This window comes from Octopus sinensis, linkage group LG12, assembly GCF_006345805.1.
Source record: "Octopus sinensis linkage group LG12, ASM634580v1, whole genome shotgun sequence".
Taxonomy (NCBI): domain Eukaryota; kingdom Metazoa; phylum Mollusca; class Cephalopoda; order Octopoda; family Octopodidae; genus Octopus; species Octopus sinensis.
The window spans coordinates 9214377-9229376 of record NC_043008.1 but is presented as its reverse complement, the minus strand read 5'-3'; the positions used below and the strand labels follow the sequence as shown (position 1 = coordinate 9229376).

The 15000-nt window shown below is 38.4% G+C and overlaps 1 protein-coding gene across 2 annotated transcripts in view; it reads left to right on the top strand.

Annotated features, from left to right (window-relative positions):
- Nucleotides 1-15000, top strand: part of LOC115217814 (nephrocystin-4-like) — a 179050-nt gene that overhangs the window by 70951 nt on the left and 93099 nt on the right. For both annotated transcript variants that reach the window (XM_036507789.1, XM_029787496.2), the window contains exons 20-21: nt 8551-8777; nt 13002-13194. In XM_036507789.1, the coding sequence (XP_036363682.1) occupies nt 8551-8777; nt 13002-13194 (420 nt within the window). The remainder of the gene's footprint in view (nt 1-8550; nt 8778-13001; nt 13195-15000) is intronic.

Here is a 15000-nt window from a genome sequence, read left to right as displayed (position 1 = left end):
TGTTACCAGTGCTGGTGGCATGTAAGAGAACCTTCCGTTTCGCGACCGTTGCCAGCACCACCCCGACTGCCTCGTGCCGATGGCACGTAAAAAGCACCATCCGTTCGTGTCCGTTGCCAGCCTCGCCTGGCCCTTGTGTCGGTGGCACATAAAAAGCACCATCCGTTCGTGGCCGTTAACCAGCTCTGTTTGGCACCTGTGCGGGTGGCACGTAAAAAGCACCCACTACACTCACGGAGTGGTTGGCGTTAGGAAGGGCATCCAGCCGTAGAAACACTGCCAGATTTGACTGGGCCTGATGAAGCCTTCTGGCTTCACAGACCCCAGTAGAACCGTCCAACCCATGCTAGCATGGAAAGCGGACGCTAAACGATGATGATGATGATGATGGGCTTCTTTTCAGTTTCTGCCTACCAAATCCACTCACAAGGCTTTGGTTGGCGCGAGGCTATAGAAGAAGACACTTGCCCAAGGTGCCATGCAGTGGGACTGAACCCAGAACCATGTGGTTGGTAAGCAAGCTACTTACCACACAGCAACTCCTTGTCATATTTGTTTTCGTTTGTCTTTATATTCTGAGTTCAAATTCCACTGAGGTCAACTTTGCCTTTCATCCTTTCGGGGTCAAGAGATTAAGTACCAGTTGCATACTGGGATTGATCTAATCGACTGCCCCTACCTCCAAAATTTCGGACTTTGTGCCTTGAGTAGAAAAGGATAAATTAAGTACCAGTTGCATACTGGGATCGATCTAATCGACTGCCCCCCCTCCCCCAAAAATTCAGGCCTTGTGCCTAGAGTAGAAGAGAACATCTGTCATATTTGTTACAGTGGTTATGGTTATTCTTTTGAATATGACTTGTTGCGATAGTTTGTTCTTTCATTGATCCTTATTATTATAGTTACTATAAGTCAGGGGTTGGGAAATTCCTGAGAGCCCATTTTATTGCACCTGCCAAAACCGTGAATAAAATAAATGTCTTGCAATGTTTTGCTGGATCTGTTTAAGCTCTGGCTGCCTCTTCCACAAAATGTGTGACTTTGTACCTATGTAGACATTTATTATTATTATTATTATTATTATTATTATCATTATTACTATTATTCAGGTCACTGCCTGGAATCGAACTCGGAATCTTGGGTTTATTTATTGGTATTATAAGGTTCTTATTCACCCATCCGTCACTGAGGATCTTTTCCTTCTTAACATTGTAGTTTTATCTGTTGTTACAACATTCTCATTTCTCAGTCAAAACCTCTATCGTATTATATCTTATCCTATTGACCCCACAACGTTTTGGACGTTCATGCCAGCAACAAAGAAAAGCAGGTTACTTTCTAAAAGCAATGAATTGACTAAGAATCGTGTCAGTCTTGTTTTATATTCCTTGGTTCCTTGAGCAGATCCAGAAGCACTATAAATACAATATTTCAAGTTCAATTCATTCCATCTTATTCTTCTCTTAGCTCTGACTGATTTTCTATTACTATTTTGTATCTTTATTGTCTTTAATACTGTATAATAAATAATTTACTCTATATTAAGACATCTGTTGCTAAACTTGAAGATCTTTTTACTCCAGTTGTTGCAGATATAAAAAAAATAGAATAAGTCTCATTGATTATTTTCCCTTTGACAAGCGCAAAACTTATGGAACGTGTTATTTCCCTTGTTCAAGGGACTTAACTCTATATTCTTTCTCGCACCTAAACCCCGTTTTTCGTTCGAGAAGGGGTCGAGTACAAAGTCAAGGACTTCTCTCCGGGTATTGGTAACAAAGGAAGTGAAGCAGTTCCTACTGAAAATCGAACCTACACACTATCGTTTTGTAAAGTATGTTAATCAAATAATGAGGAGGACGGCTTCAGTCAGACATAAAAAGTGAACACACGCACATATCAATCGATCGATCAGTCAGTCATTGAACGTCCATGCTCCACGATTCCAGGGATTGGATACGCCTCCCCCCTCATACACACACACAACACGTGCGTGTATGTCTGTTTGTATGTGGGCGATCATTCGTTACTAGTAACATAACTGTCACTTATAAACCCACGTGGGTTTATTTACATTTCTGAAGAAAAAAAAAGATACCCTTCCCCCCACCCCTAATCCTAACCCTAACCCCCAACCCCACATATGTAAAAAAATAAAAATTTTACGGAAAGCGACGATCTTCTTTTTCAAATGTAAACAAATACACGTGACGTAAATGAGACTCATACCGAAAGAATGCCTGTATGTGTGTCGAGTGCATGCTAACATATATACTTATACGCGAAGGTAAAGAATACGCACACGCGGTGTTTAGGGTTAGGAGTGCGCTGAAAACGGGTGGTGGGCGTATTCTTTACCTCCGCCGTACACGTGTGTGTGTGTGTGTGTGTGCCCTGACATATTCCTATGTATAATAAACATATTGTCTCATTATGAAATTCAGCCAGCAATATAGACTCCTGTTTGATAACAGAATACTTTGGCACAGAATAAATAACGAATTCCTGCCGTCCAAACTGTTATCGTGTGAGATGAAAATATTGCTCACAGTTCAGCTTGTACTACTGCTGCTACTACAAATATACTATGTCGTTGACTAAGTATATTTCAACGTATGACTACTGTCAGTTTCTTCTACTACACAATGATTACGCAAACCATTCTATTGACACTAAGTACATATGTTGCCTCACTCGTTAAGTGTTAAGTACCTTGCTGTGGTTAGCCAACTCTTTACTAGTCAGATCAAGCAACTATTCACCTTTCTTTTATATATTTCTGACCTTATACCTGCCCAGGCAAGAAGACGTGTTATATGACTGACTCTACCCATTTAAGATAAATTAACATTGAAATGCATCTCAGTTTCACCTCAGACCCTTAGCATTCAGATTACGCTGACAAATGTAACGATTATTTATTCATATTGTTTTGAATTAATCAGGCTTTATCGCATAACTTCAAGATTCTGACTCTGTGTTTGTGTGTTCGTTTTTAGAATGACACATATATAGGGTATGCATGCCTAAGAGGCTGCAGCTGGTTGGTTTGAACTAAAATCTTGGGCACCTTTTTGAATTCCATATGGCCAACACTTGTGCACATGCTTACAAAATAGGTACAGCAGTGGCTGTGTGGTAAGTAGCTTGCTTACCAATCACATGGTTCCTGGTTCAGTCCCACTGCATGGCACCTTGGGCAAGTGTCTTCTACTAGAGCCTCGGGCCGACCAAAATGGATTTGGTAGATGGAAAACTGAAAGAAGCCCATCACATATATATATATATATGTGTGTGTGTGTGTTGTGTGTGTGTGTATGTGTATATATATATGTGTGTGTGTGTGTGTGTGTATATGTGTGTGTGTATATATATATGTATATATATATATATATATATATATATACACATATGTATGTGTGTCTATATGTTGGTGTGTCTGCTTGTCCCCCTAACATCGCTTGACAACCAATGCTGGGGTGTTTACATCCTTGTAACTTAGTGGTTCAGTAAAAGAGACTGATACAATAAGTACTAGGCTTCTTACAAAGAACAAGTCATGGGGTTAATTTGCTCGACTAAAACGCGGTGCTCCAGCATGGCTGCAGTCAAATGACTGAAACAATTAAAAGAATAGGATCAAAAAAACAACACAACACCCATGACTTTGAGAAACACTTTTTCATGTTCAGAGTCGCTGAAGCATGGAATAAACGACCCACATCACTTGCTTGCTGTCAGTACACCGCATCCTTCAAAACTTCCATGCTTCCTGAAATTCACCAACAGCACACCTGATGGTTCCCACCACTGTTTTTCTTCTACTCTTTTACTTGTTTCAGTCATTTGACTGTGGCCATGCTGGAGCACCACCTTTAGTCGAGCAAATCGACCCTCGGACTTATTCTTCGTAAGCCTAGTACTTATTCTATCGGTCTTTTTGCCAAACCGCTAGGTTACGGGGACATAAACACACCAGCATCGGTTGTCAAGCGATGTTGGGGGGACAAACACAGACACACAAACATATACACACACATACACATATATATATATATACGACGGGCTTCTTTCAGTTTCCATCTACCAAATCCACTCACAAGGTTTTGGTCGGCCTGAGGCTATAGTAGAAGACACTTGCCCAAGGTGCCACACAGTGGGACTAAACCCAGAACCATGTGGTTCATAAGCAAGCTACTTACCACACAGCCACTCCTACGCCTGTTTCATTTTAAGACTCATTCCCTGTTCACTTCGTGTGCATATCCTATATACTGTTCATGCAGTTTTCATTAGTTTTCCTTGCGAGTTGTAATGCACCTGAGCACTGTGTACAATGAAGTCATCTTATAGTAATTCTGCCTGTTCCTCCGTTACTTAGCCCATCCGTAACACTTTCACGTGAGTAGTTGCAGGGGGAAGGAGAGAAGGAAGGGATGGTGAAATGGTGTGAGGGCAGTTGCTATGGCATTGATGTAGGTCCAGCCACCCCTATTAACAGGGACAAAACCCGGATTCAAAATGATGGATGATGATGATGATGAAGAGGAGGATGGTATTGTTCTTGATATACAAAAAGCAGAAGTCAGCACAATTATGGTTGGAATGACATAAATTTAGATGTACACTCACTCTCTTAGATTTTTAATAATTTCTTTGTGAATTCATATTTTGTGAGCAGATGTTTCAATACTTTATGATCTTGGCCATGTTACTGTTGTTTCTAAGACAAGAACTCTTCATGGCTTTCCCACAAGCATTGAATATATAAGTGAAAGCAGTTCTCTGTCAGGAATTGAAACTGATTACCACACCTTTGTATCCTTTAATCTCCTTGGTGAGGGTTGGGGGCTGGCTTCCTTGAGTTAGGAGGGCGTTAGGAAGGGCATCCAGCTGTAGAAACTCTGCCAGATCAGATCGGAGCCAGGTGCAGCCATCTGGTTTGCCAGTCCTCAGTCAAATCATCCAACCCATGCTAACATGGAAAGTGGATGTTAAATGATGATGATGATGATGATGATGATGATACCAACAACAGAATCAAAACAAAAATGCAGTCGTTAAATTAATAAATATATGCATTAATAATTCTAACTTCTTCAAGATCTCACATTACATGAACATCTCATCCAGTCGGATAAAAAAACCCTTTGAGCTAATATTTCTTAAATGCAAGATGGTGATTTGGCTCAATCATTAGTACGCTGGGCAAAATATTTAGCAGCATTTTGCTCATCTTTACATTCTGAGTTCAAATTCCACTGAAGTCGACTTTGTCATTTATCCTTTTGGGGCTGATAAAATAATCACCAGTTGAAAACTGAAGTTGTTGTAATTGATTTACCCCCTCCCCCGAAATTGCTGGCCTTGTGCCAAACTTTTAAACCAATATTTGTGAAATATCATAAATCTCTCAGCACAGTAACTCACTCTCTCGCCTCTCTACATCCATCCATCTATTTTTCTCTACTTCTTCCTGTTTCTTTCTCTATAATTTTATCTTTTACTCTGTCTGTCAGTCTGCTTGTCTCTCTCTCAATTTCACTCTCTCTCTTCTTCCCTCTCTCAGTTCCCTTAAAGCAAAACAGTAAATATTATACCTGCCAAAGTTTCTTATCAATTTCTCACGGCTAATTTCAGAAACAACATCTGTAACCTATACACTTTCTGGTTTTATTATTTTCTTATTTATTTCTTCTTCATCTTTTAAGATTCTTTCACTGATGCCAAAATGTTGCTCATAATCTATATTTGGGTTCTGTTTGCGGGGCAGGCAGACAGTAAACAGCTGGTTGGGTGTTTAAGTCAGCATCACACATTTATGAATTCTAATGTACTAATGGCTGGGTGAATAACATATAAAATGTGAGTTCTAATTCACATTAGAGTACACTTGAATAACTATCATTGCCTCACTTCATGGAACTGTAGAGAAAACGTCTTAAATTTCTTTTGGAAAGAATTCTGCAATAGACTATTTTCTAGCCATGGAATTATTTGTCTCTCATTTGTTTAATATGGATTCTAGAATTGGCTCTATAAATCAATGTAGTTTGTGAAAAAGAATAAATTTTATTTGCCATTGCTAGCAGTGCAAAATCTAATACTTGTAAACTGTTTAATAATCAGATGAGGATAAAATAGTACTAAAATACCAGAGATAGAGTAATATGATTTATTTTCCGCTGCTTTTTAAATAAAGTATATATATATATCTCTCTGTGCCGGTGGCATGTGTAAAAAGATTCGAGCAAGGTCATTGCCAGTACTGCCTGACTGGCCCTCATGCCGGTGGCACATAAAGAGCACCCACTACATTCTCAGAGTGGTTGGCGTTAGGAAGTGCATCCAGCCGTAGAAACTCTGCCAGATCAAGATTGGAGCCTGGTGCAGCCATTTGGTTCGCCAGCACTCAGTCAAAATCGTCCAACCCATGCTAGTATGGAAAGCGGACGTTAAACGATGATGATGATGATGATGAATGCAGTGAGGAACAACTTGGTGTTGTAGGTAGAGACATCACTGTTAAATTGTAAGGCTGAGTTCATCTTCTATCTTAGAGAGGTTCAAGCATCACCAGGCAGAATTCACCAATTACACTACAGAAAAATGAAGTCTTCATTGACTTTTTTAAACAACAAATTATTATTGTAATTTCTTGAGATTGCAAGAAAGGCTCACTTTGGTTTCTGAATTTGAAAGAAAGATTTGCTTTGGTTTCTGAGTTCGGTTACTATGGAAACAAAACTTGAGATTTTTTAGTTTTTTCAAAGACCGAGCTCTGAGTGAGAAGGGATTATGAGAATATGAACCATTAACCTCTTGGCTGGTTTTCTGAAATGTTACCAGCTCAGCCAACTGTGTTTTCTATCCCTCATAAAGTCTATAAATAAATTCTCACGTTGGTTCTTGTCCAAAAATTTTAAAAGTATATCATCATCATCATCATCATCATCATCGTTTAGCGTCCGTTTTCCATGCTAGCATGGGTTGGACGGTTCTACTGGGGTCTGTGAAGCCAGAAGGCTTCATCAGGCCCAGTCAAATCTGGCAGTGTTTCTACGGCTGGATGCCCTTCCAGTACACCATTGATCTTTAACTGCGGAAATTTAAAGTCAACCCTAGCGGGATTTGAAATCGGTTTGTAGAGAAAGGAATTACATGCCGTATGGCATTTAGCTTGACTCTTTACCGTTTCTGCCATGTCTGGGTCCTTCTAATATTTCAATCTTTTTATTCGAGTTAAAAAAATAATCTTTTTATTGGAAAAATATAGAAGATTCTGTTCAGTGATTAATAAGTGCATGGAAACACTAAACTACAACTCCATTATGCGTGCGTGTGTGTGTGTGTGTGTGTATGTGTGTTTGTATGTGTGTGTGTGTGTATGTGTATGTGTATGTATGTGTGTGTATGTGTGTGTGTGTGTGTGTGTGTATGTATGTGTGTGTGTGTTTGTGTGTGTGTGTTTGTATGTGTATGTGTATGTGTGTGTGTATGCGTATGTGTGTATGTGTGTGTGTGTGCGTGTGTGTGTGTGTGTCTGTGTGTGTGTTTGTATGTGTGTGTTTGTATGTGTGTGTGTGTGTAGGTGTACATGTGTGTGCATGTGTGCACCTGTTTACATTGTCTTATTAGTACTGTTGGGAGAACAAAGACTGCCTCTTTGGATATTCCTACGTATTTATTTAGCAAACACATTAATGCCAGGCCTGTCAGAGAGACGTTCTTGAACAATATTATTACGAAGACTTTTCAAAGAAATCACCAGAGCATTCTGCAAGATCCATCCTGTCTTTTGAATACAATGTCTTCCTCTCTGATCTCAATCTTTTCATCAATATTTTTCTTTGGAAATTGTTCGCATATAAAATCCCACTGACCATTCAATCAAGGTGCTGGACTACTGACCATCAGATCATAAATTGTGATTTTTATATTGGAGCAATTGTTATGCACTTAAAGACATTTTGCATCGATTTATGAAGTTATTATTGTAAATAGTCAAAAGACAGCAAAAGAGAATAAAAGAATTTTGAAAAAATTAAATATATAGGTGCAGGAGTGACTGTGTGGTAAGTAGCTTGCTTAACAACCACAGAGTTTCGGGTTCGTTCCCACTGCATGGCACCTTGGGCAAGTGTCTTCTACTATAGCCTCGGGCTGACCAAAGCCTTGTGAGTGGATTTGGTAGACGGAAACAGAAAGAAGCCTGTCGTATATATGTATATATATGTGTATATGTGTGTATATGTTTGTGTGTCTGTGTTTGTCGCCCCAACATCGCTTGACAACCGATGCTGGTGTGTTTACGTCCCCGTAACTTAGTGGTTTGGCAAAAGAGACCGATAGAATAAGTACTAGGCTTACGATGAATAAGTCCTGGGGTCGATTTGCTCGACTAAAGGCGGTGCTCCAGCATGGCCGCAGTCAAATGACTGAAACAAGTGAAAGAGTAAAGAGTTTAAAAATATAGAAATTCAATTGTAAAAAAGCAAAAACAAAAACAAACAAAAAAAAAACATCCCTTAAAATGTTGATCTCTTTCAGGCTCACAAAGATGATTTGAACCAACGTGTTCGGGATTTGAAAATGCTGGAGCTCTACCGCCAGCAAACCAAACGGGAATGCATTATGAACATGTTAAACTCCAGCATTACCAAAGAACATGTAATCTTCCCTAGCTTTGCTGTGGCAGAGTTCTTTGAATTTGTTCTCCTCAATCCAAGCGATTTACAAGAAATGGTCACTATTGAATATGATGATTCTGACCTAAGGTAAGCATACATTTAATGCTGTTTTATCTTTGCTTCGGTTTGCTATCTTTGGTTTGGTATGCTATGGTATCTTTGAAAATGGTTTGGTATACTAGGCTTATTCCACAGTATGTGTCTAATCTATGTACCGTAAATCCTCGAGTATAGTCTGCCCTTGAGTATAATACACATGGGATTTTTAGGCAGCTGTACTTCTGAAAGACCTAAATCTTGTGTATAATTGGGATTCCTTCTCTAACTTGAGTCGTGCGTAATTAAGCCAGCAGCACCTAGTCAAACAAACAATTCTGCGCATGCGTAATACAATAATGGTGTTCTTAACTGTTATATGGGAATGTAAATATGTTTGCAAATTGTTTTTGTTACATGTTATTCTGTGTTCTGAATACTTTTATTTTAATAAATGTTGCTTACTGTAAGTAATGGATGAATCTTTTATGACTTCATTGCTTTCAGGCTTAGCTTAAGGTATTTTCGTGCTCGACATCACAAAATGCATCTGAATAAACATTGCCAGACAGCAAATAGAGACTCGGACATTGCTTAGAAAATATTTTTCATGTTTAACGTTGTATATAGTACGCACTAGGGATTTTGACCTTTAAATTTTTGGGGGAAAATGTGGATTATACTTGAGGATTTACAGTATGTCTTGTAGAAGTAGAGAACTATTTTTTCTTAAAATAAAGTTTATTTGTCCATTGTGGTTCATATATTGTAATGTATGGTGAGTGTCCATAGGTTGTTGTTTTAAAACTGTATGAGATATTTTTGACTTATATATATATATGTAAGCCCTTCAGCCTTTAAGAGTTAAATAGCTACAGCCTCTTGTGATAGCAGTAATGTGATTAATGTGGCAAACACCTAATCATATAACAAGGATTGATACCTACCTCATTGTGTTCAACCATTGTAAATTTATCGCCTGTGAATATGAAATTCATCTCCATTTCTCTGGAAATTACATCTACACCATTGGAATCTGTGCATATATACAAGGATTAATTCACCCTCTCTGTAATGCTAATAGCAGAATTGAGACCCACCTCGTTGTAATTAACAATGGATAAATTTGTCTTCTGTGAGTATATAATCCCTCATCATTCTATGGAAATTCATATGGATTAGGTCACCTTCTCTGTGATGCTATCAAAACTTTTTTAAAATTCTGTGATAAGACTGTACATCATCTTTAAAGAACTTTAATGAACTTTAGAAATCTGTTTAATTATCTACATTACTTCGTGAGTATAGCCTCAAACACTAGGATGTCTAGAGAACTTACATGTATTTTAGCTGATGAGTACGGGACTCGTTTATATGCTGTAATCTTTGCAACTTTTAATAAAACCTGTCCTTGTATGAAACGATCGTACTAAATACCTATCCATTCTTGTTGCTTCTTTCTCGCTTATAATCACCCCACATTACTGTATTGTTAAATCAGTATAGTTTTTTTTGGTGCATCTAAGTTAGGTACCATATTCAAGTAAATTTTTTAAAATTAACTTGAATCTTTATTGCTCTTTGTATATATATGTATATTTAGAGGGCAAGCCACTATGTGGTCGGCCATATGCTAGAAGTAGATCACCTATGATCAAACTACAAAGAAAAGAATGTTCTCTAGAGGAAAATTCAGCGGACACCAGAACGAAAATGCGGGCAAGACAGATGAAAATTAAATATATACACATATATACGACGGGCTTCTTTCAGTTTCTGTCTACCAAATCCACTCACAAGGCTTTGGTCGGCCCGAGGCTATAGTAGAAGACACTTGCCCAAGGTGCCACACAGTGGGACTGAACCCGGAACCATGTGGTTGGTAAGCAAGCTACTTACCACAAAGACACTCCTACGTCTATAAAAATCAATACTCTGCTTCTGTCAGATTTCACCAGTGTATGAGACATACCAATCTAAATCCACACTTAAGTGGTTAACACGACAAAGAAGGAGAACTTCTTAATCACTATCTTCCTGTGAATTCTTCCAATGATTTAAGTGAAAATATTCAATTTTTTTACTCTAAAATTCAAAAAGAAAATAGAAGCCACTTAAATCACTTCGTTTCTGCATTCATAATTAACTTCAGGTCTAATTTAAATAGATGTTGTAGACGACAAGCTAAAGTTATAGCTCTAGGTTGACCACTGCTGAGCAGATGTGATCAAAATCGTTCCATCATGACCATCCCACCTTTTTTTTTTCTCTCCTGCATCATATATCTCAGATAGTATTCAGTTGGTGTTATTTCAGGAAAATTTGACTGCTATTTTCAGCAGGCAGAGTGACTAATGTCATTACCTGTATACACTTTGACCAAGAGAACACAATTTTAACAGCTTGGAGATATTCTAAGGAGATTCAAAATCTTGGTTATTCAAGTTGTTGATCGGATACTTTAACTTGGGTTTTAACTCAATATAAATCTTACAGCAATATTAATCCATGGATAGAACGGATGAACATCTGCTGTGTGCTGTAATGTGACATATTGTTAACATGATATGCTGATGTGAATAATCTTCATATAAAGTGTTGGTAGTCAGTTGGAAAGGAAAACCTGAGCATCAGGTGTGGGAAGAGAGTCCCTTATGATTTTGGTTAAGGAGAAAGACTTAAAAAAAAAATGTTCTGTCTAGTATTTTTTGGGGAGTGTGAGGAACAAACTTGGAATAATTTGGAAGATGAAAAACATCATCATCCTCTTCTGATGTCTGCTTCCCAAGCTGGATAGTTTGAGAAGGAACAAGCAGGCTGCAGGGCTGCATTGAGCTCCAGTGTCATCTTTGGAATGGTTTCTTTTGCTTGATATCCTTCCATGTGCCAACCATTTTACAGAATGTACTGGGAGCTTTTTCCATGCCACCAGCACTAGGGAAGACAGCATGTAACTTGCAAGAAAGAAAAGAAGAGAGAAAAACTAAAAGTTTACCTTTATACACTGAAAGAGAAGGCATATATGTGGTGGCTAGAGGTGCTAGAAATAGCTGCCATATACCCATCTGCTCACAACCTGCTATCTACAAACAGGAAGGATACATATGTATTCAGAATTATGTAGAACTGAATAATTTAATCAAAGATTAAAGAGCTCTCACATAAATATAATTGGAGTAGCTGCAAAAGAGTCGGAGAGGGAACAACATGTTTGGATGGTCAGGTGATGGTTGTTATTCTAGTCCTAGATATATCTGATTGGACAGATCAAAAGTTGTTCAAGTCTTTATCATTTTAATCTTTGATTAAATTATTCAGTACTGCATAATTCTGAATACATATGTATCCTTCCTTTTTGTAGAAAGCAGGGTGTGAACATATGGGTATATGGGAGCTATTTCCAGCACCTCCAGCCACCACACATATGCCTTCTCTTTCAGCGTGTAAAGATATACTTACACATGTAAAGGCGGCGAGCTAGCAGAAATGTTAGCACGCTAGGCGAAATGCTTAGTGGTATTTTGTCTGCTGTTACATTCTGAGTTCAAATTCCACCGAGGTCGACTTTGCCTTTCATCCTTCTGGGGTCAATTAAATAAGTACCAGTTATGCCCTGGGGTCGATGTAATCGACTTAATCAGTTTGTCTGTCCTTGTTTGTCCTCTCTGTGTTTAGCCTCTTGTGGCTAGTAAAGAAATAGGTATACTTATCAGACAGTATTTTTAGAACCTGTGTGTACTACCCTAGATGCACTGTACCAGATGAGTTGGCTGTAATTTTCTGTAGGAGAGCATAAGTAGCTGAGTCAATCAGCTGTAACATCTATTTAAGAGGAGAGCAGTTTATATCCTCTCATTACCAGTGTGTATGTTGGAAGGAAACTTGACTTTTATTTGGCCCAGGTTACATGGCTATAAATAAGGACTACAGTGTAGGAATAATTCCCTGCTTTAACCAACAGCACTGTAAAATCAACTCGTATTTCCTAAGTTTACCAAGCTCTTTTTCAGTTGTACCCATTGCAAAAAGTAACTGTGATAGACTGGCATAACATCCAGTGCAAGGAGCAGAGTGAGGTCCCACAGGGGGTTCATGAAAGAGACACACCGGTCTAGGGACATTTTATACTTTCTTTGTATAAGGGATCAGATCTGCTTGGTCATGGCTGACCTGCAGTTAAATAACATCAACAAATGAAAATAGAATACTGATGATGGTGATGGTGATGATGACAATAATGGTCATACCATCTCTTGTTTTTCTTTTTAACCTTAGCGTTATAACTGATGCTCAAGAATGGAGGTATTTCAAGTCACAGACCAATGTGACCACCCCAGTGGAAGAGGATATGTTTATTGAGAGCAATGTGGATGGAAAATGGAAGCAGATACTGATGAGACCCAAGGAAGTAATACACATTCCGTTCAAGTTCCAGAGTTTTGCTGCTGATCATTCAGTACATCCACAGGTAAGTTGCACCAAAATGGATATTTATTTTCAGTGGATGGAGAATGTTTTTTTACCAATGTTGATTGCATTCCAGAATGGTCAGACATTTTTTTATTCTTTGTTCTCAGGGAAATGATTTTCCTACTATGAATCAATCTCTTTTAGTCATTAACAGAGTACAGTGGCAGAAAAAAAGGCCCTTCATTTGGAAGAGTTGAAGGAAATCAGTTTTGGGGCAGATTTTTCCTTTAACTTTTAAAGTTGGCAGATTTTTCCTCTTCTCTGAAGATGTTGGTTTCAAAAGAAGCCACTTGGAAAACAGTTATATTTTCTGATGTTCTTCAAAAGATGTATGGATTTCTTTGCTGCAGCAGTTAGAAGCTGTTTTAGAGGCTTGGGTGGATCAACAATGACCGTTAGATTAAATTTTTTAGTGGAATAGCACAATATGTTTGTCTCTTATTTCCATTTATTGTCTAAACGTTTGTCATCAATTTTGGACATGGCACCAATTGAAACTATTTTTTCAGAAGCATGGTCGTGTCCAGGATCATAGTTGAAGGCACCTTTTTTCCATAACTCAAGGTGTGTGTGGCCAGACTTTCGTCTCTGCTTGTGTTGTTCTTTGAGCTTTCTATCTGGAACCAGATAGAAAGCTCATGGTATTTATGTGCGAGCTGGCGGAAACGTTAGCAGACCGGGCGAAATGCATAGCCGTATTTCGTCTGCCGTTACGTTCTGAGTTCAAATTCCGCCGAGGTCAACTTTGCCTTTCATCCTTTCGAGGTCGATTAAATAAGTACCAATTACGCACTGGGGTCGATATAATCGACTTAATCAGTTTGTCTGTCCTTGTTTGTCCTCCCTCTGTATAGCCCCTTGTGGGTAGTAAAGAAATAACTATTTTTTCAGAAGCATGGTCATGTCCAGCATCATAGTTGAAGGCACCTCTTTTCCACAACTCAAGGTGTGTTTGGCCAGAATTTTGTCTCTGCTTGTGTTGTTCTTTGAGCTTTCTATCTGGTTCTCTTGTGGGGTCTCATGGTATTTATCTGCAACCTGTCTGAAAGCAATGGTTTGAAGGTGAACCTGTTGTTCATCAGGCACCTCCAGTTGTGTAAGGACAGCCTGGCTGGTAAGCATTCTGATTACAGTAAGCTACACACTCACTACCAATCTTTAATTTCTTGTAAGCAGCATTAGCTTACAGTTTTTGTTAATGTTGTTAATTCATTGCCCTTAGTACACTCTTGCATCTAATAGTGGAAGACATAGGCGGGACATTTTTTCCTGTGGTATTATTGATGGAAGCAAATTATTAAAAGAGCAATTGTGTGTCTCAGTTCTTGATATATCAGGGAAGGAAAACATTTTTATGGAGAAGAAAAAAAAAAAGACAAAAACACTGAAGAGTCTTCTCAAACATTAATGTTGTAGAATGAAATTATCACTGTCTGGTGCTGACCTGTGGCTATTAATTTAAAGAGAAATTGTAAAAAATGTGATTTGAAGAAATGTAAGACATAAATAATTTGAGTGACAGGATGTGTGGAAACGTAAACAAAGTGTTTTTGTGGCTGATATTTCTTTAAATAAAATAACTTTTGATGTCAAACCTCTGAAGACAATGGCAAGTTTTTATGAGGAGCTGTAAGTGTCCAGAAGGGAGAAATGGATAAAGTCAAGTAGTAAGAGAAAGAGGGAAAAGTCTAAAAGAGAAATGGATAAAGTCTGGCTACAAGAGAATGGTTTGCCCCTTCCCCATTCCCTGCTCCTTGTTATACTGTGTATTATTTCTTTTTCCCCTTTTTTTTACATTTTTTTT